General features: G+C 40.1%; 1 protein-coding gene, 1 long non-coding RNA gene and 1 pseudogene across 9 annotated transcripts in view; 1 reads left to right on the top strand and 2 right to left on the bottom strand.

Annotated features, from left to right (window-relative positions):
• Positions 1–117: 117 nt before the first annotated feature.
• The window catches only part of LOC127771118 (pentatricopeptide repeat-containing protein At5g16860-like), a 65212-nt gene continuing 39655 nt past the window's right edge, over positions 118–25674 (bottom strand). The window contains exons 4-5 of the mRNA XM_052296948.1: positions 827–1754; positions 118–656 (exon numbers count right to left, since the gene is read on the bottom strand). Of these exons, the coding sequence (XP_052152908.1) occupies positions 558–656; positions 827–1732 (1005 nt within the window). The 5' untranslated portion in view covers positions 1733–1754 and the 3' untranslated portion in view covers positions 118–557. The remainder of the gene's footprint in view (positions 657–826; positions 1755–25674) is intronic.
• LOC127771121 (uncharacterized) lies at positions 6083–10246 on the top strand. Of its 8 annotated transcripts, none has more exons than XR_008017090.1 (8): positions 6083–6877; positions 7147–7242; positions 7984–8048; positions 8416–8458; positions 8937–9031; positions 9145–9264; positions 9794–9836; positions 9961–10246. It is a non-coding gene; the product is annotated as an uncharacterized LOC127771121 (long non-coding RNA). The 8 variants fall into 8 exon arrangements; XR_008017088.1 differs by lacking the exon at positions 9794–9836 and having other exon boundaries at positions 6085–6487; positions 6791–6877; XR_008017084.1 differs by lacking the exon at positions 9794–9836 and having other exon boundaries at positions 6086–6487; positions 6796–6877.
• On the bottom strand, positions 10937–24316 carry LOC127771117 (uncharacterized; annotated as a pseudogene).

Raw genomic sequence — 25674 nt, 5'->3', positions numbered from 1 at the left:
AGGGCATGTAAACGGTACTAAGTGTAAATCAAAAAATAAAATTTGAATTTAAACCATTCCAACAGTTTACCGATAAATGCTAGTGTTCCTAACCTTGATCTGGATCATTGAAAAAAAAAAGTTTCCAAAAAACAAATAATAACATTGTGAGGAATAGCATTTAACTTCAGCTAGTGGGTATTTAGCTGGTACAGGGAACGGAATCAGACTGGGAAAAACATCCCTTACTTCGAGCATCGCCCTTCCATAAATTAAACAAAAATTAGCATTCCTGATAAATTATTCTCAATTTATATGAAAAAAAAGAGTTCCTTGGACAAAATAGCAAGGATAAAATAATGTTATACTTTTACACCATAAAAAACTAACCGATTTTGAGAAAAGAAAAATCATGAGGGGAAAATTATAGTTGTAAAGGAAAAACGTGCAGAATCTTGTTCTCTTCTGTGTATACTGTGAGTGGAAACAACTCTTCAACTATACCATTCAATATCCATGCTGCATTTTGCTGCCTCAAAAAAAAAAACTTGCATTTTGCTCTGGAGACGCCATCCACTCTAACTCGAATCATCTTTTATTTTGGCTTCAAGATTCTTTACAACATTAGTAAGAGATCTTACATCCCGAGATTTAGCCAGTTTACCATCATTGTCATGCTGCAGAACAAAACCAGATTATTTCAGTAAATCATATTGTTGCAGTCCATGTATGTCTTCTTTTTCACAATAGTTTGACAGCAATGTTTCCAAATCAAGAAAATAAGGCAGCCATTTTAATTGAAAAACATATGTTGCACATTGTAAATTAACAAGATCAGGAGCCTAACCTTTTCCAGCAGTAGAGCATGGTCCTTGAGCCCCTCATCTGTAAAACCTTTCTTATGAATAGCCTTGAGGAGTTTATGGAGGTGTGCCTGAAGAAACTCAGAACAGTGCTGCTCAAGATTACGCTCAGGAAAGGAGGAATCACAGCCGAAAGGGCATTTCATGGGCCTCATGGGGCACACAGTCACGCAGTGCCTATCCATATCACGCCTCAGAAGCCGCTTCTCACAGTTCTGCTCACATGTAAGGATTTTAAACAGGCAAGCTGAATCATGGTCTTGCATGCAGCGAACAGAAACTTTCGCTCGGCATCCATCATTGGGGCAGGTAACAGGTCTGAAGCTACACTGGGCCTTATGATCAGCGAGACGTTCTTCATTTTCATATTTCTCAGGGCAGTGGTACTTGGTTTTCAGGTCTACATTCTTGAGGAGGACCTCAGCAATAACTTCTCTCCTTTCCAGCGGCCAGAAGCGGGCCATCTCCATTTCTTGGACAAAGTCATCAATCTTATCTTCGCGGCTGTCGCTCATCAACCACCCAGAGACATGGCCGATAATGTTCCTCTTCGTGCTACTAAAATCATCCATGAAGATGGACACGATCTCAAAAGGGTCCTCCGGCATCTCGTTCTCTTGATCCTGACTTGCTTCTGATTCGATAAGTGAATCGGATATGAATGTCTCGCTTCTCTGCGTGACATAGTCCACCATTTCCTTCCTCATGTCAACGGCGACAACCGACGGCTTCCTGAAGAGATCGCCTGTCGTGCAGTCAATGCATACCGCAGCCAAGCCGGGGAGCAAGAACTGCGCGAGTTTGTGCATTGCCTCTGAATCACAATAGGGACACTGCAGAAGCAATCCTTCAGCCCTCACCGGCCCAGGATCAGCAACTGGGAGCTCCATTTCGCAAAGCGATCAACAACACCTGCATAGGTCGAATACAGATCAAGCAACATTCATATGCTGAAGTCAAGATCAAGATTGGAAATTGGGGCCGACTCAAGGTGAAAGACAAATACCTGTATCACCCAACATTTCGGAAATAAATTGTAATTTACTAGAGATATCAGAAAATTGCTAAGTCCAAATCGAATTCGTCCTAGAATCTACTATATATCTTCGATGAAATATATAATTTACTAGGACAATGACAATAATGTTTAAAGAATTCAGAGTTTCAGGCACCAAGAAAACACATTGCAACTAATTAATCCCCCATTACAGTATGACCAATCCCCCATTACACGCGCCGCACACGCCGGAGCGAGAGCGAGAGAGACTTGAAAAAAACAGAATTAATTGATATTTTAAAACAATTCTGTATCTTAATCAGAAAGGATTTTTTTTCCCCCAAGAACCGCGCGCGATACAGTACAGGTAGGAAACAACAACGGAGTGGGGATCGAGCAACGCGAGGAGGAGGAAAGGATCTCGGCTGGATCGCTCACCTGGGGGGGGGGGTCGGCGGCGGAGGGAGAGGAGTCGGTCGATCTCTCGCTTTGGTGGAAGGGCGACGAGGAGAGGGAGGAAGAGGAAGAGGAGAGGAGAGGAGAGGAGAGGAGGAGAGGGTGGCCGAAGGAGGCAAGGGGTGACCGAGTCACCACCTGAGGAGAGGAACGCACGCGGCAAAGAAAAGAGAAACCCCCTTCTTATTGAGGAATTTATTTATTTATTTATTGCTAACAAAAACTGAATATTCCGTCCCTAAATTTTTGTATTCAATCTAATTTTCATCTCCTTTCCTAATCTTTATCCTTTCTTTACCTATCTATCTATTATATACTAAAAGTCCATTAACCTTTCTAAAATCGCTCTCAAGCTGACATGTGGCATCCTAAAAGCGCTCTCAAGCTGCCACGTGATGGGAGGAGAGGAGATGAGGACCCACAAAAAAACGAAATCCTCTCCCACAACGTCCGCATGTACGCATGCATGTGGATGCTTTCCTTCCATGCTTAGCGGCAGGATTACCAAGTAATCAGGGTTTTACATTAATAAGGTTTTTTTCTGTTATTTGGATCGGTATGTAGGAGTCCATGTTGGGCTTTAGTCCGTTCAGCTGGCTAGGCCTTTGTGCCACCTATATATGCCATGTTCCTTGTATTAGGAGATTGGTTTTTAGTTTTCCTCTGTGTTATGCCGCCGCCACCGCCTAGGTCAGGAAGGAGATGGCGATTCCATACGTTTTGGCACCATCGTTGCTGCGTTGGTTAATTTGGTCCTAGGCATGTTCTGATTTCTGACAAAGTCTTCTTGCTCTGATCGGCTATCATTCTTGCTGCATGGGTGGAGTTTATGTACAGGTTCCGTTAGTTTATTCATTATAAACTGAATCATCTGTCTGTTTAAATTTGATGCTACTGGAGCTATTCAGTTCAGTCTATCTGGAGTAAACGATCATATGTGTGCGATCCTATATACTTTGCTGGATGAGATCTCTATCTTAATATTGATGCTGCTCTTGATTCAACTGGAGATATATATATTCTCGCTGCATTAGAAAGGACACATTTATCCCATACCAAGTTGTACACTCAACATAGTTATGTTTACATCCCAATTTTAAGAGATCAAAAGCATTTCAAGAACAATTGATAGAACATAGACCTCCAATATTCCCAAAAAAACAGAAAGGATGACTGGAATTCAGACAAAATTTGGGCTAAATTTAAACAAATTTTGTTGAATCCAAAGCCCAATATAAATTGAAAAAATCATTTGAATTTTTTTCGCTTAAAGTTCAATAACTATTCTTAAGAACACAAATTTCTCAAAGTTTAGAACTCCAAAACAAAGATTTGATATGTATTAAAAATAACATATAGTTTAGATGACAGTTCATAGGAACCAACTTCATTTTTGCGACATAATACTTTCCAATAATTAAAGATTTCATGTTTGTAAGTAATTTTAGTTTAGAATTTATGTGTTGCAAGGATAATTAGCATTCAAAATATTCACAAACAAAATATTGACAAAAAAAACATGTTGCCAATAGAATCTGGAACAATCACGCATATACAAACTTTATATTCACATGTGTAGAATAATATTTCAAGCACATTAAATTAGATGCCCGCGCATATGCGCGGACTTCCTTTCTAGTTATAAAAATTAGAAATGATTATGTACTCACACCCTCTTCTTCCATCCTCTTCGTCCGTCATTCAAGTCACCATTGGATCGGGCGATACAAAATAAACTGAGTGATTTATTGGTACATCATCTGACTCCCCTGCTTGCCCTCGTCGTTAGCTTTCGCTTTTGCACCGTTAGGCGTTGCACACATCCAATTCAAGAGTGTGTTCGTCTTCGCGTCCGCCTGTGGTTCTCACATGTTCACGTCCGTGGTCAGCCTACGAATCGTTCGTATGTGTCGCCTTGGAAAAGGAGGGGAACTTCAATTTCTCAGCAAACTTTATAGATGGAAGAGGTGTCCGGCTGCCAACACAAGTGGGCTGGTTGAGGCGGCAACATCCTCACTGATGGTTGTTCCCATAGGCGGAGACAGAGAGGCAAACGGTGGCGTGTAAGTGTAGTCTGCGGTGGCTGTGCGCGAGAGATCGGGAGCTACAGGGTGAACCAAATAAGACCAAATCCAAGCAGTAGAGAGGAGGAAGAGGCTAGATCCAACAAAACCAACCTCATCTAGCTGCACCAAGCTCATTGACCAAGACCTCATTGAATGGATGGTGGTGGATTTTGCCGGACAACAACTCATGATGTCGTTAACCCGGAGCACCGCGCCCATCTTCCCCCTCTTTTGTTTCTGGCCTTCGACTAGGGATAACGATGAACAATTGTCGATGAGGAATACCCGCAGACCGTATTCTGAAGGTATTGGGGTATGTTGATTCGAGGATCCACACAATACCACATCAAACACATATTCCCAACTTCTCTCCCTTATTTTCCGCGCGCACACTTTTCAAACTGCTAAACGGTGTGTTGTTTGCAAAAAAAAATTCTATACGAAAGTTTCTTAAAAAAATCATATTAATCCTTTTTGAAAAAAAAAGCAAATACTTAATTAATCACCTGCTAATCGCTGCTCCGTTTTCCGTGCCTCCCGAACGCAACCATAGGTTATACTAATTCAAGCCCCTCGTAAGGTAATAGCCCTAACCCAGTTTACAGAGGATTACGAAGAAAACCACATAGTACAATTGTCACGTACAGAAATTCATGAACCATAATTCTAATGTGCATTAAAACCCTTGTCTAAAACCCGCCAAGGTACACACAACAAAGTTGATATACAAATTCACATCTTACAAACATATTGAAGTCTTACATATGCAATGAAACTAAAAGCGAGCTAAACTTTGTGATCACAAATCACAATAACTCTGGTTTTAGGAAATCACTTGAAAATGATAAACATAACACTCTCAAAACCATATCACCACTGACTTAGTTAAGCTTTTCAATAACACGCAAAATGAGATAAATCATTAGCACATGAATAATTAAGTATTAATTATTAGAAAGTTCTAAAATAATTAAGTGCACACTACTTTCATCACCATCCTTTTAGTTGAACAAATGACCATGTGTTTGTGGTCTCCCTATAGTTCAACAAATCCTTTTACTCATTCATCATTCATCATATCACATATCCAATGGTCTAAAATCATCCAATCCAACGCCTCAGATTACCCCACCTCTCCCCCTCCTCTCCTCCCCGCACCTGAAATGGCGAAATCACGCCGCATCCACCATCCTGTGTCTCGCTCTTCCCTCCTCTTTCTCCCGCATCTCCCACGCATTTCCTCCTCGCGCTCTCTCGCCCCCTCACCGTCGTGCACTCGTGCGCCGGATTTTTCACAGAATTGACGCGCTCCTCCTCCGCAGTCCACACCACCATCGTGCCGCGCGCCTCTCCCTACCGCGAAAAAACGCCGCGCCGGCGCCCACCATCGTCACCGCCGCCCATCGCTCTCCACCGCGCCCCCATTGCGCCTAACGCGAAGGAGGAGCCCGAGGAGGAAGAAGAAGAACAAGGAGGCTGACGCCGACGCCTGCAGGCAAAGAAGACGACCGAGACCTTCTTGTATGAGGGAACACCGAAGAAGTCGTCCACGCGCGGGCGACCGGGGGCGAACCCTAGTGGTCTTCCTATAGTTGAACAAATGGTTTTACTCGTTTATCATTCATCATATCACACATCAAACGATGGAAAACGATCAGATGAGCGGCATCCGACGGCTCCCCACTGCCTCATCCTGATCGCGTCTCTCCCCCACGCCACTCCCGGATCAGCCTCCACAGATCGCGCCTCTACGCCCCCTCCTCTCCCATCCGAGGAACCGCCGCGAGCCCGCGATCCCGTTTCCCCGCCCTCTGTCGGCAGCACCCCCCTCCCCCCCGGGGCGCCGCCCGCTGCGCCTCCGCCCACCAACGACGATCTCATCCGCGCCACCCTCCCGCCCATCGCACCGATCCGCCACCGATCGGCGCCGCCGGAACACCCACAACTTCGCTGCCACCGATCTCCGCCTGGCCGCCCGCCTCCGCGTCACCAGTTCACCATTGGCCGGAGTCGCCGGGCTCGTCGTCGCCAAGCTGGTCATGCCGCTGCCTCCTCCACCAACGTGCTGTCACCTCCTACGCATCAAGCGCCGGCGCCGCCAACCAAATCCCATCCGCCACCGATAGGTGGTACAGAAACCCTCCTCCTCACCCCTCCCTATAACCATTCAGTGCGATGTTACCAACAGATGTGATGCAATGGTTGGCATGATCTGCATTTTTATCACTGAAATTGATGTTTGATCAATTCAGTTTCACTCTATATGTTTCTCTGATTATTTCCTGAATAAGCTGAAGTAGTACCTGTGAGAAAATAAATTATTGTCCGTGTGTGTGATAAAAAAAAGTTATTATCTGCGCGTGTGAGAAAGAGATAGCAGGCCTGATCTTTTGTCAAGCTAGGAAAAATGCTAACTGTCTCACCATTAGTGCAGAGTGTTTGATCTGCAACTAATTCTTGAAGTACGGTGATTCTCAGACCTTCGAGCTAAACTACTGAAGAACCGAACTCTAATTGTGAGTACCTGTTTAATTTTTGTCTGAAGATACAAATTTGTTCGAAAGTGACTGAAAGAGACATAAAATTCAAAATAAAAATGAATCTATTCTTTTTGATATATTTTCCTCTATTGCACTATAGCATCCATCAGTGCCATTGAGTTCAGTTTCATGTTAAAATTAATTAGTATATAGTGTTGTTGGTTCAGCTGAATTGCCAAAATATAGGATGCCATCAGTATTTTATTTTTTAAGCTCTCCCGCTGATTTGGTTTCATTTCATTTAGGTCGATACTGTGCTAAATTTATTCCAAATCAAAATTAGATCTTCCCCATCACCACCACTCTCCATCAGTCTCATCCTGCTCTCTGCTCTCTCCAAGGTGAGTATTGGAAACCTTGTCCCGTGGTTATTTCAGAAATGGAGAATTTCGTTCAGCTGATGAATTATCCCTTGATCATGGCCATTATAAATGAAATAAATGCTTAATTGCACTATCTACATGATATAACTTCTATAATTGGATTATGCTTTTCTGAATTTCCATTATGACACAAAAGGTATGCCAGTATAAAGGCTGTCTGTTTCAGTGGAAGAAACAGAGAATGATTAGGATGGGTGCAATGGTTATGTTTGCTTTTTGCTAAACGTCTGAGGTTTGCAACAATAGCAATTCTTGGCTCATACTTTTTTCCCTCACAATATTCCAAACTGTTAATATTGCATGACGGATTCATTTGTTTTGAGTTCTAATTAGTGAACTGTACTTGAATAGTTTATACTACTGAGAAATTAAGGTACGGGCATGAATGATAAGTAGTTGTGAGTTGTGAATTGAAGAGGTGAAGTGGAGACCATCAGATTTATTTTGGTCCTTTATATTTTTAATATTGTCATGCATCTGTGATCAGTTTCCGGGGTTTAGATTCATTATGTTCTATATCATGGTTAATTATGCTATGGGTCTTCCGAAACATGGCACATTGCCACACATCCTATGTTGTGTTCTATATGTTATCAATGAGCACTGTGGATATACTATTTTGGAAACTGCTTTGTGATTTTCACTTCTATATATGTGTGATATCTATACTGATTCGTTTAGTTGTCTCCTACATACAAGGGACAAGGTGGACGGGGAGCTGAAGCTGTGTCACCTTCTCTCCAGTTGCATCGGCGGATAAAATTGTGAGGGCAAGAAAAATATTTGTACTCTTTTCAAATTAGTAAATTAATGCTTGCAGGAATAATTTTGAAAATTTAGGAGTACTACTTGTAAATAAATGGAATAGCAAAAAAATGGTAGATAACCCTTTTAAATGATAGAAGAGTATTACCACGCAGGTTGTCACTACGACACAATTAGCAATATAAGATCATTTTCGGCCTCTTCTAATTTGCAGAAGAGATGACATTTAGCCCATTCACACCTTTGCATTTGTGACCAAATAATTAAGAGGCCTGAAGCATAGGAAGATTTCAATAGTTGCATTGCGTAAAACTCTCCTGAAACTAAAAGTGATGTGTTGCTGATCTCGCTTTATATGCCGTGCAGATCCTACTGAATCCATTGATTTCCAAGAGTTCTGCAATAAGAGGTAAAAAGAAAAGTTATTATCAGAGGCATGAGTATAATAAATAAAGCTCCTCAACAAAACTGGAATGAACAATCTGTGCTATTTATCTCGTAAATTTCTGAACTTGCTATGAGTAGTAGCTGTGGATGCCATTCATTTTTACATCTCTCTTTGAATATGCTGTGTATTTTCGTGGAAACATAATATTATAGACTTTTGTACTCCTCAACTTCACTTCGTTAGTGATTCATGGTAAAATCTTGGTATCATTAGAGCTGCTTATGGTTACAGCATCAAGTTATGATTTTCTCCGTTGTCAAATTGATTGCACAGTGATTTTGACTACAACCATAGCTGATGCAATTAATGGGTATAACAACGTAGTATAATCTCTGAGGAAAAGTAATGCAGTTTGTTGTCAGTATGTGCACTACTGAATTTGGGATTATGCAGCACGTCAACAGCAGGTATTCTTATTGGTCGATTTAATTTGTTATAGCAAGGCAAGGAGTCGCGGACCTGACCATGACCATTTTTTAAGTACATTTGCACAAAATTGAGAAGCACATGTACCCATTGATGTATAAATAAGAGGTTCGTAGCTCAATCCATATGAATATACTTTCTTGAAGAAGTTTCATAAGTATAACGATTTTTCTTCCACCAAGGAGATTTATAATGTAAATCTAATTTGCATCTTCTGCTAGAGAGCTTCCTCCAGCAGATGAGATTTACAGAATGTCCAGCACAGCGAGCCTGTCATGGGTCGACGAGCTGCTTCAGTGCTTCTATCCTTCAGCATGCAGCAAGTTAGATGTCGATCCTTGGTGAGCATTGACCATGCTTCTTTTTTCTTGTTTTGGTTAGATTAATTCAAATGGTTGGTACTCATATATATAGCATTTTGTTCTGGTGGACGTGTGCAGGCAAGCTATTTGTTGTAGTCCTTGCAAGATAAATTTATTACTGTGTGTTTTCTATTCCTGTTATTGAACATGGTGGAATCAATGGTAATTTCAGACTCAGTACTATGCTGGTGCTCAGCAATCACAATCATTGCCACGATTAAGTGCGTATGTTATTTTCTGCTGGAGATTAATATGTTTTAAACTAGGAATGTTTAATATGTCTGCCATGATTAATATGTCTGCCTTCCAAATAATTTACTCTACGAGCTCCAAACAAATAACTTTGCATGATAAAATTGCTATGGTCATCATTTCTTATATTTTGTTTACTCAAGTATGGAATTGCTTCCATATCATACTTATGAAATGTTTATCTCATGAATAACTTGAAAGAATCTTATGGCATGACAGTTTCTAAGCTATTTATTGTATTTTGTTATTTGTCCAGCTGAGTCGAAAAGCATGATCAAGGAACATCTACAGAATCAATTGTATTATGCAGTTTAAACATAATATTTTGTCCTGTGATATAGAGGAACATTTTTCTCCTCTAAGGGCTCTATGTATTTGGTCTTCTATTTTGACTAATTGGAGATCCTTTTGCATTTCCTTTAGGGCACAATAAAACCACATGGCATAAGCACCAGAGAGATGATGACCTTTTTGGCACAGGGGCACCAACCAAAAAGTGTTGGGTTGATTGTCGAAGCTGTCCAGTGTCTCTATACCATAGATGAGAAAGAAATATGGATTTGCCCTTTTGCATGGTTTCGAAAGATGGAAAATTTGGGATGTTATTTTTAGCCATGTGGCTATGTAATTAATAATGTAATAACTCGTGATATCATTCTTTTCTTTAATATTAATCATATCTCATTTTATTCTTGATTGTCGAAACATATATATTCTTTTTATTGTTTACTTTACATTATTAAATGATTTCGTTGTGTTAGCATGGGCAAATGATTCAGTTTCATGCATAGACGGTAGACCTATTAATTTCTAATTTTCTATTTTGCTTAATACAAGTTATTTTTAAATCAGCTCCAAATTCATAGTATAGTGTACAATAATATGTAATATTTTAACTTGTACTTCATACCATGATGTACTCACGTAAATAAAGACACTCTTCCTGTCGATATGAATGCAGTCCGGTCATCAAGAAGTTCCAAATGTAAGGGCAGTACGCAGTCGTCATTGCGTTTCAATTTATTTAGATCTGTCAACCGCTTAACCATAATAATTTCTTTGGATAATTATTATTTTGTCATATGTAAAATTATGAAAATAAATGATGTGAGTTGGCGTGGAACTGGATGTCAATTTAATTTAGTTAATTCTGGTCAAGATTTATTATGCCCATGCAATATCATATTTTTGAACTTTGTGTGGAATATATTTGATGTACGACATAAATTGAACTAAAGCTTAATGACATAGATCATATAATTTTTTTTTGCTAAAATGAAATTTCAAGTTACTAAAGACAATAGAATTGCACCGTAGCGTTTAGCACGGGCATATTCCTAGTAAATAAAAGACACCGTTTATCGGTTCGACAAATATCCGTGAAGAGAACGAGCGATGAAAAAGAACACCGAAGCCACCGATCGAAATAGCCATTTTCATTAGCCGCTCCGCGTACACATACATAATAGAGAAAAGTACAGTACAGGGCAACCAGGAGATAATCGATACAGTTCGTTCGTACTGGCAGCCAATTTGACCACAACCTGCTCAAGAATGCTTCCTCTCCCATTTCCCTTCTCGACGCTCCCTGCGTTCTACTACAACCTGCCTTGAGGTTGAGGTTGAGGTTGAGGACGACGACTTGCTGCCCCGAGAAGGAGTATGCCTCGTGCCAGCTTCCAAAGCCGCCGCTGATTCTGGATCTCCGACGCTGCTGGCGTCACCACTTCCCTCAGCATTCTCCTCATAATAATTTCCTCCTGTGCTAGTACGCTCGTCACTCGTAGTACGCTCTCGAGGTTGCTGCAGTATTGTGGGAAGGTTGCCTGAAAATGATCTTGTCGCAGACCCACCGGCCTCCACCCCTCCTCCACCTCGGCTCCTTCCTTCCTGCTGTCCCCTACCGTTATCCCTTTCACGGTATCTCTCCCTAGACCGGCTGCAAAAACACCCATCACATCACACACATGGCAAGGGTAACAAACAGGTCAAGTGAAGTTTCATCAGAAGCAGTATGGTGAGACAATGAGGGAGGCAACCGCCTACCAGCATAACACACCTGTTAGTATTGGCTGAAAACTCCCGCCTTGATGACCGCCCCAACTCAACTTGATCCAATTCTCGTTGAAGCTCTCTCTACAAAAGCAATCAGTATATGACATGGCAAGAAATATCAAATTCATGCAAAATGTTGAGTATCGTCAAAACCTACGATACTTCACCCTAAATTACTAGCCACAAAGGATGTGGCGAAACATCAAATAAACATGCGCTATCAATATGAAGTGAACCCACCCACCACAACATAGGAACACATATACATATAGGGGTTGTTCAGATTGATGCCATTTCAAACCATACCAATTTTTTTAAAGCTGCAAAATATGTGCATCCATTTAGTTTTTTTTACCAAGCTCTAGTAAATACATAAGAAATCCTACAAAAACTTGGCAATATTGCCAAATTGCCAAAGTATTGGCATCGCCAAAATTTGGTAAAGTTTATTTTTGCTACAATCTGAACAGGCCCATAGTCATATACTAAGCACAGAGTGCAAAGAGAAATACAAAGATTCTTGTTCGTCTAAAAATATGTGCATAAGAGTAAACTATTCTGGCACCTGAGTTTGTTTTTCTCTTTCCATATCGAGGTTAAATTGCAGTTCCATAGACTTAACGCGCTCAAGATCCAGTTGTCGCTGTCTTTCGATTTCACGTTCCATCTCATGAGCCCTTTCCCTATACATATAACACAACAAAGAAATAGGGATAGGAACATTTATATTGTTTCTGACATGCTAAATGACAAAGGCAACAACTCTAAACCTGTCAAGTTCTTGCAAAAGCTCCATTTCCCTTGAACTAGTCTCCTCCAAGTATTTTTCACGAGTATGTCGGATAAGCAGCTTCTTTTGTCTGCGTGCTATAATTTCCTCCCTGAGTTTGGACCTTTCCCTATTGAAGAAGAACACAAACTATAAGTCTATAAATAAGACTAGCACTAAATTTGAAATTCTTCTAGAATTCAAATTGGTGAAAAAAAGGACATTTCACAAAGATAATAAAGAATTTTACAAGGAACTAGAGCTAAGGCAGTATTATATAGAAGCTTATCGAGCAATTCCAAAAAAAAAATCCAGAAAGCAAACATGTATTAGAACTTTAGTTCACCTTAGCAGACAATCCGTGCCTCCTGGAGAAAATCACAGGTGTTATTTTTTTTAGCTTTTTAGTGGTCTACAACATGTATAGTTATTTTTTTAAAAAAAAAATCCAAATGAAGTATAATATAGGAAAGTAATGTACTTTCTATTTTCATGAAAATATACTCTATGGGACAAATTGAGCCTATTTACTCATTAGTAGGCTGGTTTCTTCTCTTATCAGCATTTTTAGACGTTGAACAATTGAACCAATATCCAACCACTTGAGACTCATCATACCCAAAAGGAACGATCAAAAGCCAGGCATGAGCGCATGACATGCTGACTGGGCAGGACCATATATTATTGCCCATAGGCCATAGCCCCCTAAAGGGCTTGGCAGGGCTGGTCTATTACCATGACAGAAAAATAGTTCAGTTGAAACAAATCAGGAGTTCAGGACTTACAAGGACCGTATATCTTCCTGAATTTGCTGGAGCTGCTTATTAACCTCATTACCATCCTTATAGTCTGGAAATAGAATAATATCATAACACATCAAAAGTACATCGTTAATGAAAGGATGCCTTAAAAGTCGTTAGTCTTACATGATGACATGTCCGGAATCATGGTGTCCTGGGGATGTACAATAAAGCTGTGACGTGCTTTCTCATTTTTAACAATCTCCAATTCGATCTCTGCTTCTTCAAGTTCCTTAATGTTATGATTAACCAAGTGTCAGTATAAGGTGTTCAAAACAAAGGCCCAAAAGGAAAGCCCTTGTTGCATTTCTAACCTGATATTCCTGATCAGATCTTGTTGAGAAGAACTCAAAGTATGATTCAACAGAACTCAAAGAGGACAGCACCTATAAAAGAGAGAATCATGAATCGAGATAGACCAGCACTGACAAGATCAGGAAATATAATTTACAGCATCTTCTGGTATAGAGATAATAACCTTTTGAACAAAGAAACTATAATACAAGCACACTGCAGTGGACCAGTTGTGCCTATTGATTGCATGACGAATAAAAAATCCACAACAATAATAGTTGTCATCAAGAATTATTCATTTGGGCAAAGTAATTGCACTGATCCTGTCATTATCAAATTCTAAAAATAGATGCTCATTTGGCTCAATTAGGAGAACTAGTTAGCTAATTTGCAAGTATTGTCATTTATGTTGTACAGTTTAACTGTGCAAGCACAGTCAGCAGTCAGCACTGACAACCTAGTTTGAGTTTTTGAACTATAAGCAGTGATGTTTGAAGGCAGAGGATCAAGCAAGAAAGAAGAAAGATAGCCAACAATAGAGTGCCCTGAAGAATATGACCTGGAGAATCGATTCACGGATGCCCTTAAAATCAGTTTCGACTGGTTTCGCAGTAGATTCCGTGAGAAGTTCTTTTACGACCTAAGGGAACAGGTATGCAATCAGTAATCAGTATTAGAGACATGTACAAAATTCTACTGAAGCTACTTCCCTTTGTCGTGCTATGGTATCAACTCAACCACAGAACTGATTTTTAAGATATTAAAATAACTTTTAGGTATGAGAGAGAGAGAGAGAGAGAGAGCACTACAGTTTTAGCATCAGATTCACTTCTTAGTTGACACAGTGCTCGGCAGAGATCTTTCTCCATATCACCAAAGCATCCAAGTAAGACATAAAAAAGTTAGATGCATGGTTAATTGGTAGTTATTGATCTTGAAAGGATGTACAACATAATTTACATGTGTTTATGCAAAAAAGAAAGTGCAGATTGTTAAGGAGCATAAATTTACCAGGTATTGATGTTTGCATATTTTCCAGTTTTCTCCAAACACATTCAGGTATTAAAGCAATATCTTCAGGAGCAGAATAGAGACGCGCCCTTGAAAGCAACAGCAAAGACATTCGTGTCAAATACCCCTGTTCTATTGCATAAGAAAATTGTTCCGCACCATTAAGGATGCTGTTACTGGATCCAAGAAAGGACTGTAGATGATTTCTATCAACAAATGGAATGTATTCAGTAAGCAAAGCCAATGCATGCTTCCTTAATAACATAGAAGAATCATAGAAAGCCAATGCTGCTACTCGGTCCCAGGTATGAGTAACCAAAAGGGATGTTACTGTTGAACCAGATGAGAGTGAATTTTGCTTATAAGTAGTATATTCAGAATCAACTTTAGTTGTACTCATAATAATCCTCCCAAGTTGCTGCAATGCAACAGAGCGCTGTTCTGGTTCAGCATGACTCAACAATGTGCAGAAAAGATCAATCAATGAATTCTCACTGTTCTTAAGGCCTTCAATTCCATAAGAAACCAATATTGATAACCATTTCTCTGTCTGAAGCCTCCAAGATATCCTGGGTGCATGAGAGCAGAGGTGTTTCATTGCAGAAGACATGACATTAAGAACATTATCCCAAGCAAGAATATTTGGAAGCTTAATCATATAATCGAGCATAACTGATGCCACCTGCCAGCACTGCTTCTTCTGATTTACTAAAATGGTTTCTGCGAGACCTTGGAGAGCACTCTCCTAGTGTTTTTGGGAAAGATCAGTGGATATTTCAGTACCAACCTCTTGTTTGATGCTACTATAGATCATACCTCCTTCGGCAATAGACTTTAGGCATTTTGCATACAGCAAACATTTTGCAATCGATAAAGATAACCTAGAGACCAACTGAAGGTGCCATTTCCAACTGCCCTCAATAGATGGTGCAAGGTTTGACACTAACCTCTCCAGGGCACCACAAAATTCTTTAATACAAACAGTATGTGGGGAATCAACTCCCTTAGAATTTTCACCATTCTCATGATATTCTGTGGACCTCCTCTGTACCTGTGCTACACTGGCCTGTGCTTTCTTGTTATCCATGGTGTCATCTGGACTTGCGGAGTTAGCAAACTCTGTAGACTGGTTTCTCTCAGAAAGGACATGCATACCAAATAATTCAATATTCTGAACTAGTATAGTTTCACAACCATCAATAAATGCCTGAAAGCCTTGTAGATAACTACACAACAATGATGATGGATCAGAACTGCCGAAGTCTACCCATACTAATAATGAGCCTAATATCTCAATCCTCCTCTTAAAGGACAGATCAGGAAATAGCGAACCCAGAATGAATATGAGAAAGGGCACCTGGTTCTTATTGCCAGGTGTATCCTCTGATTGTTTACCAAACTGGATTGTTTCAAATAACTCTTCAAAACAGTAACTCAAAATCACTGCATTCAGTAATATCACCTGATACATTTCCATTATCAGTACTCTTCCTTAAGAAGTGTGAGATCATTGGCTTCATTAGGCACAGCACAGAATCAAGGAAAGCTACATCAGTGTAAGAAGCTCTACAAAGTGACACAAGAATGTGCACCATCCGTGGCATTTCAGGAACAATAACTTCCAAGTGCTCAGCGACAATTGACTCAAGTAGGTAGAAAACAACAGCCTTTGCCTTAGCTGCAATGTTTCCTTTTAAACTATTAACTCCGTTTGCAAATGCAAGATGCTCCCTAATATTTCCAAGATAAGGCCACAGGCACATTTCTGAAAACCAACAAAGAACATCATGCACTGCACTTTTTGGGAGACATTTTAATTGTAACCCAACAGCTTCCAAAATGCTTTGGCCAAATGCATCAAACTTTTTGCTCATACTCGGAAAGAAGAAATGCAGTTCAGGAAGTAAAATCTGAAACAATCTCATGCTTGGTTGGTCTGACAGCAAAGGTTCCTTCTTAAGAAGCACATAGTTATTGCAACCAGATTGTTCAATTTTAGCAGACTTGGCCTTCTGAGTAGTAACACCACCCATCAAAGAAAGTTCATCGGTGAAAATTGACAGCAAAGATGTAAGCTGTGAGAAGTCAGAGGCAAGAAATAGCTGCTCATTTAAATATTCCTTGGCATAACGGGACACTGCCATCCATCCAAAAAATCGAGGTAGTGGACTAAAAGACCTGGAAAAATCTGATATCTTATGTATCCATGCTGATGGAGGAACCAGACTTTTAAAACGGAAACCATCTCTTTTAATGCTGACAAGTTCTCTAGTATTATCACTGCCAGACGAAGCAAGAACCAGCTTCTGGAGCAGTGCCCAACGTCTTCGTAGATAATGTAGTTTTATTCTATCCAATTTATTATTCCTTGCATTAACGGAATTGTAAAGACATACAAGTTTTCCATTGAGATCTTCGGCGGATTTCAATATGATATCGATCACATTCTCTGGTGGACAAAATAGAGCAGTTGCTGAGTGCAACAAGAACAACAAGCTCTGGAGGAGAATTTCGTTAGGAGAGTGTCCTTTCTTTTCAAATTGTTTCATGATAAAGTGACAAAGCATAGCCTGGTTCTTTCTGACCAAAGTTACAGCATCAGCAAGGTGTCTAGCCTCTGGTGAAATTTCTATATATTGCTTGCCATCTTCAACATCATCTGGAAAAGGTTTCCCATCAGGTATCTTTCCCTGGTATTCAAAATCATATCTTGCAGCTTGCATGAGTAAATCCAGGACCGCTTTATCTCGTTTATTCTCCAAATTATAAATTTTCATGAGATCAATATCTTTAGCACGCAGATGTTTCGCCTCAGAGAAACAATTTCCTTGGATCAATTCTGCATGAATACGTTCAATTTCATCCAAAGACTCCGAATTAGAATGGAAATCCAAGAGAAAGAGTGGATTAACATAGCATTCAGCAGCTAACAGAAAAGCATCTATTCCAGCATTATGCCCCTCAACTGTAGGTTCTTGTTGTGTGCATAGATTCAGTGCTAAGCGCTGAAATTCTAGAGCTCTTAATTCACAGTCCTGATAGTTCACCAGCTGCAGATAATCAGCATGTGCATCATAGTAATCAGTAGCAAAAATATTATCTAACTGAAAAAGGCCAGCTGGTAATTTTCCATTACTTTTTGTGTCCTCTGGGAAGTCCTGGTCCAAATCTGTACTTATTTTCTCATGCTTTTTTTCTTCCAAAGTCTTTGTCAACTCAGATTGCTCTAATTCTTCTGGAGCAAATAAAGAATTGCACTGTTCAAGAATATCTGCCCTGGGAGTTGTTTCAGATGTATCACGCCCATCAGCATCTTCAGCACTGCAGGAGTGCGGTGGACAGTTTGGAACTATCAGAGATATTTGATCAATCTCAGGCATTGAACTTTTGCAGAGGTCTATGTCAGGAGGGAGTGGCATATGCGGATCCAAGGTAGAGAGAATAACACTGCAAATCAAATCTAGATTTAGCATGTTTTTACCAGCATACAAAGTAGGTCTGAGCTAGAGAAATGCTTTAATGTTTAAGCCGTCAATCATATGTGCATGCTAAAGTCACACGGTTTACCAGGTTCTATGATACATCCCAAGTCCTCTTTGGTTCAAACTTGGGTGCATATCTTTCTTATTAGCTAAAGGCAAAACTAGTTCCTCCAAGGTATTCTTTTTTTCTGCAATGATGAAGTTCAATTGCATGCTTCCAATGGAGAATTTTGTGACCAGAGGAAGTCACAATTAAATAATGACAGTACTATTCTGGTTCTCATCAACCATGACAAGTTCAGATCAATCTTAATGGCAAATTTATGATAAGCATGTAAACATATAGAGTTCACCAACCTTGTGGCAACAGCACCACGACGCCATTCAAGTTCTAAAGAAGGGAGAACAGCAGGCCTCTTCACTGCTGTACGGATAATATTTAACGAAATATTGCAAGCGCTTGCTTGCTTCTCCAAATGCACAACAGACACATCACCAAATGCCATTGCATCTGTCATGACACTTACAGAAGGATCAATAAAAGGATCTAGCATCTCCAGAATGAAAAGTAACTTATGTTTGACGTCCTGAGAGTAGGTAAATTTACATAATACAAGTTAAGGAGTCTGTAAAACAAACCAATCACCAAGGAAAAGCTCACTTTCAGGAGGAAAAATGAATGTACTTTATATTCTGTGAGAACATCATCCATATGGCCAGATATGGCCAATGCAATATACTTCAGTGCTGCACGAGAACGAGTAAGAGATTGACCAACTCCCTGAAAAACATTAAAAGAAACAAAACCATTTGATCCCACATAAATTTGGGGTAACAAAGCAAATCATCTATATTAACTTAGGATGGCAAAAAGGAAAGGCGCATAGTCATGGTAAAATACTCCTTTTGTAGTGAGAAAACATGACCAATATTGTCATACCACCTTCACACATCGTATATTTAAATGCCTTCAAGAGTCAACCCAAAATAAAAAATAAATAAATTGAAGAATTGATTTCTTTATTTATTAGTTATTGGTACAAAAGTGTCAATCCTATAGAAGTATGGTAAGATACAGAAGAGTAAATTATGTATGCTCTAATAACTTGGCAGATGGGTAGAATCTGGTGCAAGAATTTGAAAATGAGCCTCCAGGTGAAAAAGACTGGTCAGGTAGCGTGTTTTTATCATAGAGCATGCCACGCATGATTTTTTCCACATCAGCAGATAACATTGGTTGATACCTAGGAGGCCCATGTCAACGCTAGCACGTGTCAACTTCGGATTTGCAAAAATATTATCCGGACTTTTTCGATGTTTTCACATCGCTCACGTTTCTACCTGGGATTTGTTATGCTCAAGATGCAGGGTCAGCACACTCGACGGACATGGTCCATTGCCATGCACTCTGCCATGATGATACAGACACTTCTGCATGTGCCATCTATCATCTATGCTGCTGTCCACTCCAGGATACACAGAAGATATGCACAATTGTGCATACGACAAGAAGGTGACTATCCACTAAAAAATCTTACTAGAAACACACAACAGGAATAGAATTGCTGAGCTTAGGGAAGAGCACTACAGGTAGTTGATTGATCACTTGATTGATATTCCAATAGCAGAGTATGGTGGTGCATCCAGACCTGACTTCGCTGTGTACTTTTGTCCAAGAGGATCCAGATTACATACCACACATATCTTCAGCGACATGCAAAATAAAACTCTAGCCAGCCAAGTGTTCTTATAATGCGTGGGCAACTTACTCAATATAGAAATATGCCAGATTACATGCATCAAAGGTTAACATAAATTATGCCATGCTAAGGTTTTTTTTTAACTTGTACATACCTGGATAATACCCAGGAGATCCTCCAGAAGTTCAATGGCAAGGTCTACCTGTTTAAAGAGTATACAAGGTTGTGAAAAAGATATGGATTGTAGAAATAAGTGTGGGGAAAAATCATAAAAAGAAACCTTTGCTGTGATCATGGGTACCCATGGTGATAATGGTCCCCTGCATAAGTCAAGCAAAACACAGGCTGCTTTTGCCTAACAATGAAAATAAGAGACATCACTAATTTTCAGAAGAAATGGGATATTTTTGTAGGAGAGAGTTATGTAACAAACATGTGATGACAGGTAGGATGAAAGTTAACCAGCACAGGCTCTGAGAAGAGGATGAAGAACTGATGATGACATTGACATTGTAGCAATCTGCAGAAACAGTTAACTTGAGGAATATTAAGTGATGTCCGTGATGCATGACAAAGCTAATAAAATAGTGCCAATTCAGGTACCTGAGAGAGAGCTTTATGAACATTTGGATGATTCCATTGGCTAAGACAACCATCAATCTGTTCAGTAGAACCAGGGCTAAGTGGAGGACGAAGTGCTACAGGAACACGAGAGAGAAAAAGCATACTATCAGTGACACCAGTCAACAAAGCCATCTGTGTTGTACGCTTATGCAACTGCAGGAATTCCCGTTCTCTAACTCAACGAATGGGTGAAGTTAGGCAGTTAATTACAATCATCCCAAAGCCTTAGGCCCATGCCAACAGAGAGGCCAAAGGATAAATCCCAGAAAATCCACAAAAACAAAGGTGTCATTATGTTACACCAGTTGGCAGAGGCCTGTCATCACTTGGTATATATAGGATAAGATATGAATGAGCATGGGGGAATATGTACATTATTTGGTAACAAATGTTCTATCTATTCACATTTTTTTTGGCCATTTGGATCAAAAAGTAAAAAATATAAAGCACAAGTGTATATGTTCCACTTAATACCTGGAAGCAGAGCTTGAACAAGTGGTAAGACAGACCACATGTCTGAACCTTTCTCAGCAAGCTTGCAACATAACAGAGGCTACAATTGAAACCAAAAAGGTTATAAAGGTGTTCTAGAAAAAAAAACAGAAAGTAAATGCAGAGGAACTGAAATAATATACAAAGATACAACTTCAGAGTTCAGACAGAACCTGTGATGAAGCTGCATATAGTATATGAAGAATGCCTTCTTCAACAGCAGCAATATCCAAAATGTTCAGAATAGAGGCATCAAAGCGATTCTCCGATAAGCTAAATTCATCTCCAAACAAACTAGAGTAGTCTGTACAAAGTACTTGGTCAGAAGCATCATCTAACAATGGATCGGGCTCCAGAAGTTCTTGCAGGACCTTTGATGCCTAATTTCAAAATAAATACATGTCATGAAAACCCTCTGAGGGGAAGAGTTTGTAATCAATAAGAAAGGAAAAGGACATCAAAGAACCTACTTTCAGGCAAACAATTCCAAGGGCTCTGTCTCTGTGTGCTTTCCTTAAGAGCAGTACGGCTGTTTCAGATCGAAATGCCAGAAAACAAGCAGGCTGAACAGAAGATGGACTCCGTGATCTCCTAGGTTGTGCCTGGAGGGAATCAAAGAATTCAGAAACTGAAAGGAGCAATTAAGATAAATGCCCATATGAAAAACGCATAAATCCTAAATACTCCCTCGGTTTCATATTATATGTCACTTCGGTTTTGTCCAGTCAAACCTCTTCAAGTTTGACCAAGTTTATAGTGAAGTGTACTAACATCTAAAGCACCAAATTAGTTTCATTAAATTCACCATTAAATATATTTTTGTAGTATATTTATTTTGTGGAAATGTTGCTATATTTTCTTATAAGCTTGGTCACAAAAGAGGTTTGACTTAGGACAAACCCAAAATGATTTATAATATGAAATGGAGGAAGTAGGTGATAACTACTCCCTCTGTCCCAAGATACATAACCAGAAGTTGTTATATTTTGGGATGGAGGTAGTAATAATTTACTACTCCCTCCATTCCATAATATAAGGCGCAACTACTTTTTCGAGATGTTTCATAATATAAGGAATGAATGCATGCTATTAACTAGCACTTCTTTCCCACTAAATTATTATTTTTTAAATCCTCCATACTCAAGATCTTTAATTCTGTTGGGTGCATGCATGATATTTACTAGATAAATACCCCGCCGTCTTTCTGTGGGAAATTAAGTTGTATAATATGTACAAATAAGCCACAATATATTTTATAACCAAAACAAAATGACCTCCTAAAAATGGTTCCAATATAGTGCAAGGTGAACATATTTTATGTAATTGATACTTATGAATTTTGAGCCTAAAAATTGAGATTGCATGGTTTTATGAGAGAAGAAAGAAGAGACTATGTGTACCATAGATCTATCATCCAAAGGCTAGAAATAATTGAGATGATGTGGCTTCATGAGAGAAGAGAGAAATAGCATTAACTACACTTAGTGGGGATGAACTATAAGTATATAGGATTAGGATGATCCAAACTATGATGTGATAATATCTTGGTTTTTGGGTTAAGGGTGGTTGAGCCTTATATTTTGGAATGTAGGGAATAATTTATAATATTGACCAACCATCCCAAATTGTCTTATTGGTTTACATGATGGTTTTTATGGAATACAGAAAGCTCCAGTAAAATATAAGAAAATGTGGATGATTTACATGATACTACTTTTGGTTTCAAAAAAGAAACAACTTGTGTTTCTTAGTTTTCATTAAGTCAAATCTTACATAGATATTGCAGCCTACAGAGTAATAGTCATGAAGGACTTTTTGTCTATTGGATCCAACCATAAAACCTATCTAATTTTATTATGTCACTGTGGGATGCATCCTGCCATTAGCTTCTGTTCCTATAGTTCAAGGTAAGGTCTAAAGGAGCCAGGTGTCTATACCCTTAGTTAGCACTATGAATTCCCGTAGTCTCTCGAGAAAACAATGTGCTGAAGATTAAGGTTAGGTCTTACAGACACTTCACACAAATGAAAATTGTGTGTTACTAAAGCAGCAAGTGCAACAGCACCATTTAATCAAAGCTTTCACTCTTTCAGCATATATCAGCTATAACATTTCACATTATCATAGTGCAATGCAGAAACTAGAAAGGCGGTAGAAGTACATTGGAAAGAAAAAAACTACATGCCTCAAAGTTTGAAGAAACCGTTGGAGTAGAAGCCAAACTACTTTTCAGAGCATCTGAATCAGCAGAGCTAATTAATGATTTAGTAAAATCCCTGTAAAATAAGAAGGTGTTTCAGATAGCAGTGCTTGCATGTAGGTGTGCGCACACATGTCTGTACAGCAACCTGCACAAACACATAATCTGTCCGAAAAATAATCTAGGACAGCACAGAGCTTAGTATAAAAAAAATAATTGATATGCAGTTGAATGTTGAACAAGGAACTGGCACCTTTCATTTGTAAGTTGGAGGATTGGATAAAATGGCCCAGCAAGCAGAGCCAAAAAGTGTACACTGCTGTCTGGAGTGTCTGTGACACTAGCGAGGTCAGCCTGCACTCAGATAGACAGCGGCGATTAAAGGGAAACAACAAAGGCACAACATACCATACATGGACATGGGGAGATGCATGCTAGTCGGAAAGCTTACCTCAATCTGGGGCAGAAATGGTGGTAGCCTGCTTGCAATGTCTTTGAGTAACTAATATCAAAAAAATTGCATGATTAGAAGAAACTTATATGTTGCCAAGACACAGACAGAAGTAAGAAGAAGAAGAAGAAACAAACCTGGAGGTGGATATTTTGAGAGGATTGTTTGTGTGCAGTGATATGTGGCAATAGGTAGTTGACTAGAGGCTGGAGGTCAGGTTCCAGTCCAGGTATAGGGATTCCAATGAGCTGAAGAAGAAGAGTGACTTATTACTCGGAATATATCCGGAGGAAGAGTAAAAGTTATACTAGTAGTTACTCCTACCTGGATGAAGAAGATGGCGATAGGGTTGCCGCGCATACAAGAGATGCGGACGTAGCGGCAAGGGGTGTGGTTGGCAGGATAGAGTATGTCGCGCTTGGGAGCCTCGCAGCGCGGGCGAACCTTGACGAAGGTATCTGGCTTGTTGTAGCGCAGGCCGGCAGTGATCTCCCACTCGAGGACGGACTTGTTGTAGATGCGGATGTGGGAGAGGAGGCACGGCTCCTGCAGCAGCAAATTCAGCAATTCATTCAGGGCTAGAGAAGGAGACTCCTAGTTAGAGAGGGGGAAGAAACAACAAGTCGCTAGTACGCACGCTGAGCTCGAGCAGGATCCACTCCTTGGTGTTGGTGGCGGTGGACCAGTGGGAGCGCAGGTCCGGCTCCAGCACATTGGCCGCCTTCTGCGCCGCCGGCTCGCGCGAAGACGCCTTCACCCGGAAACCCAGCACCCCGACACCATCTCCCACTCCGACGATGCCTCCCTCTCCGGTTCCATCGCGCAGCGCAGCCCAGCCGGCCTGCTCCTGCGGCTGCCCACACAGAGGTAGAGGTAGAGAGGAGGAGGAGGAAGGGGAGAGTCCGAGTCCTAGTCCTAGTCCGAGGAGGAGGAGGGTTGAAGACGACGACGGCCCACACAGATAAGAGTCGAGTCGATATCGGATGGGCCTTGGGCCTTACTTCCTACACTACATTTTTTAGCCCACACCACACATTTCGCCCCGCCGCAGACGGCAGACCACACCTTACAACTTCTTCTTCAGTTGCCTTCCTTTTGGATCCTCTCCTCTCCTCCTCTCCCGCAGGCGCAAGGTGTTTGATGAAACGCCTCCATGCATGCATGTACACGAGCTGTGTGTCTACATCTCTGTCTCCTTTAATTTCAATCTCACCAACCTGGTTGTTAACTGTGAGTCTGAAATTCTGCAGGAAACAGTTTGTTCATTCAAAAATAGGTTCAAGAATTAGATACTGTAGTTTCATCTATCTAGATCTGGACTAGATATATACACCCTGTCACACTGAAGCCGGCCTGATCGAACTCACTGGTTTGTGTGCCTTCACACTGCAATCCTAAAGGGTCTTCGCCATTCACACTCCTGCACACTGCTCTTCGTATGGTGCCTATATATTATCTGTTGACTCGATCCATTGTCGCGTGCCTATCTCTAAGTGTGGTACTTTCTCTAACCTGCAAATATATTGCATTCTAGCTAGCCTTTCTGCCTGCAAATATATATTGTATTAACTGATTCAAGTACTGATTGCATTGACTGCACCTTTTTGGGATAGTTTAACAGTGTAGCATGGACTTGATTGGGGTTATATTAGGTGCGTGTGTGTGTATACACCAATACACCATGGTATCGTACATACCATGGTCGCATTCGTACGGTGTCTCCTGTGGACTTTGTTGAGTACCCACCTTGCTTACAGATGGACCTATAAGTTCCATAGCTTGCATTGACTGCACCTTTCTTGACTTACAAGCACAAAGGCTCATTTTTTTAAGACATCAATCCCTAGATTAAATTAAAACTTTACATGAAGCTTGAAAACATAGCCAACGTGCTTCTGTTATTTTTTTTTTTACTTTTATTTTCGCTCCCAATTCATTGATTTTGTCAAAAGCAGATTAATTCATCTCTTGGTGAATCCTTTCAAAAAAATTCATCTCTTGGTGAACAAAGAATCATTATATACCATTTCCATTATCTAAAAAACCAAAGAATTATCAAGTTTAATTACTGAACTGATATAGAGTTCTAGACTTCTTTTGAGACAGCTGTGCTTTTCAAATTGCAGATCATGTACTCTAATCCACACACAAAATAATATGTTAGCTCTTTTTTTTTTGAACGGAAAACAGTACTATAGTGACTTTTCATTGAATAGAGCAGTAGAAAATACAACCCCTAGGGGCAAAAGAAAAAAAAAT

This window comes from Oryza glaberrima, chromosome 4 (assembly GCF_000147395.1).
Source record: "Oryza glaberrima chromosome 4, OglaRS2, whole genome shotgun sequence".
Classification (NCBI taxonomy): Eukaryota; Viridiplantae; Streptophyta; class Magnoliopsida; order Poales; family Poaceae; genus Oryza; species Oryza glaberrima.
The sequence above is the reverse complement of the archived record's forward strand: the minus strand, read 5'-3'. Positions and strand labels throughout refer to the sequence as shown.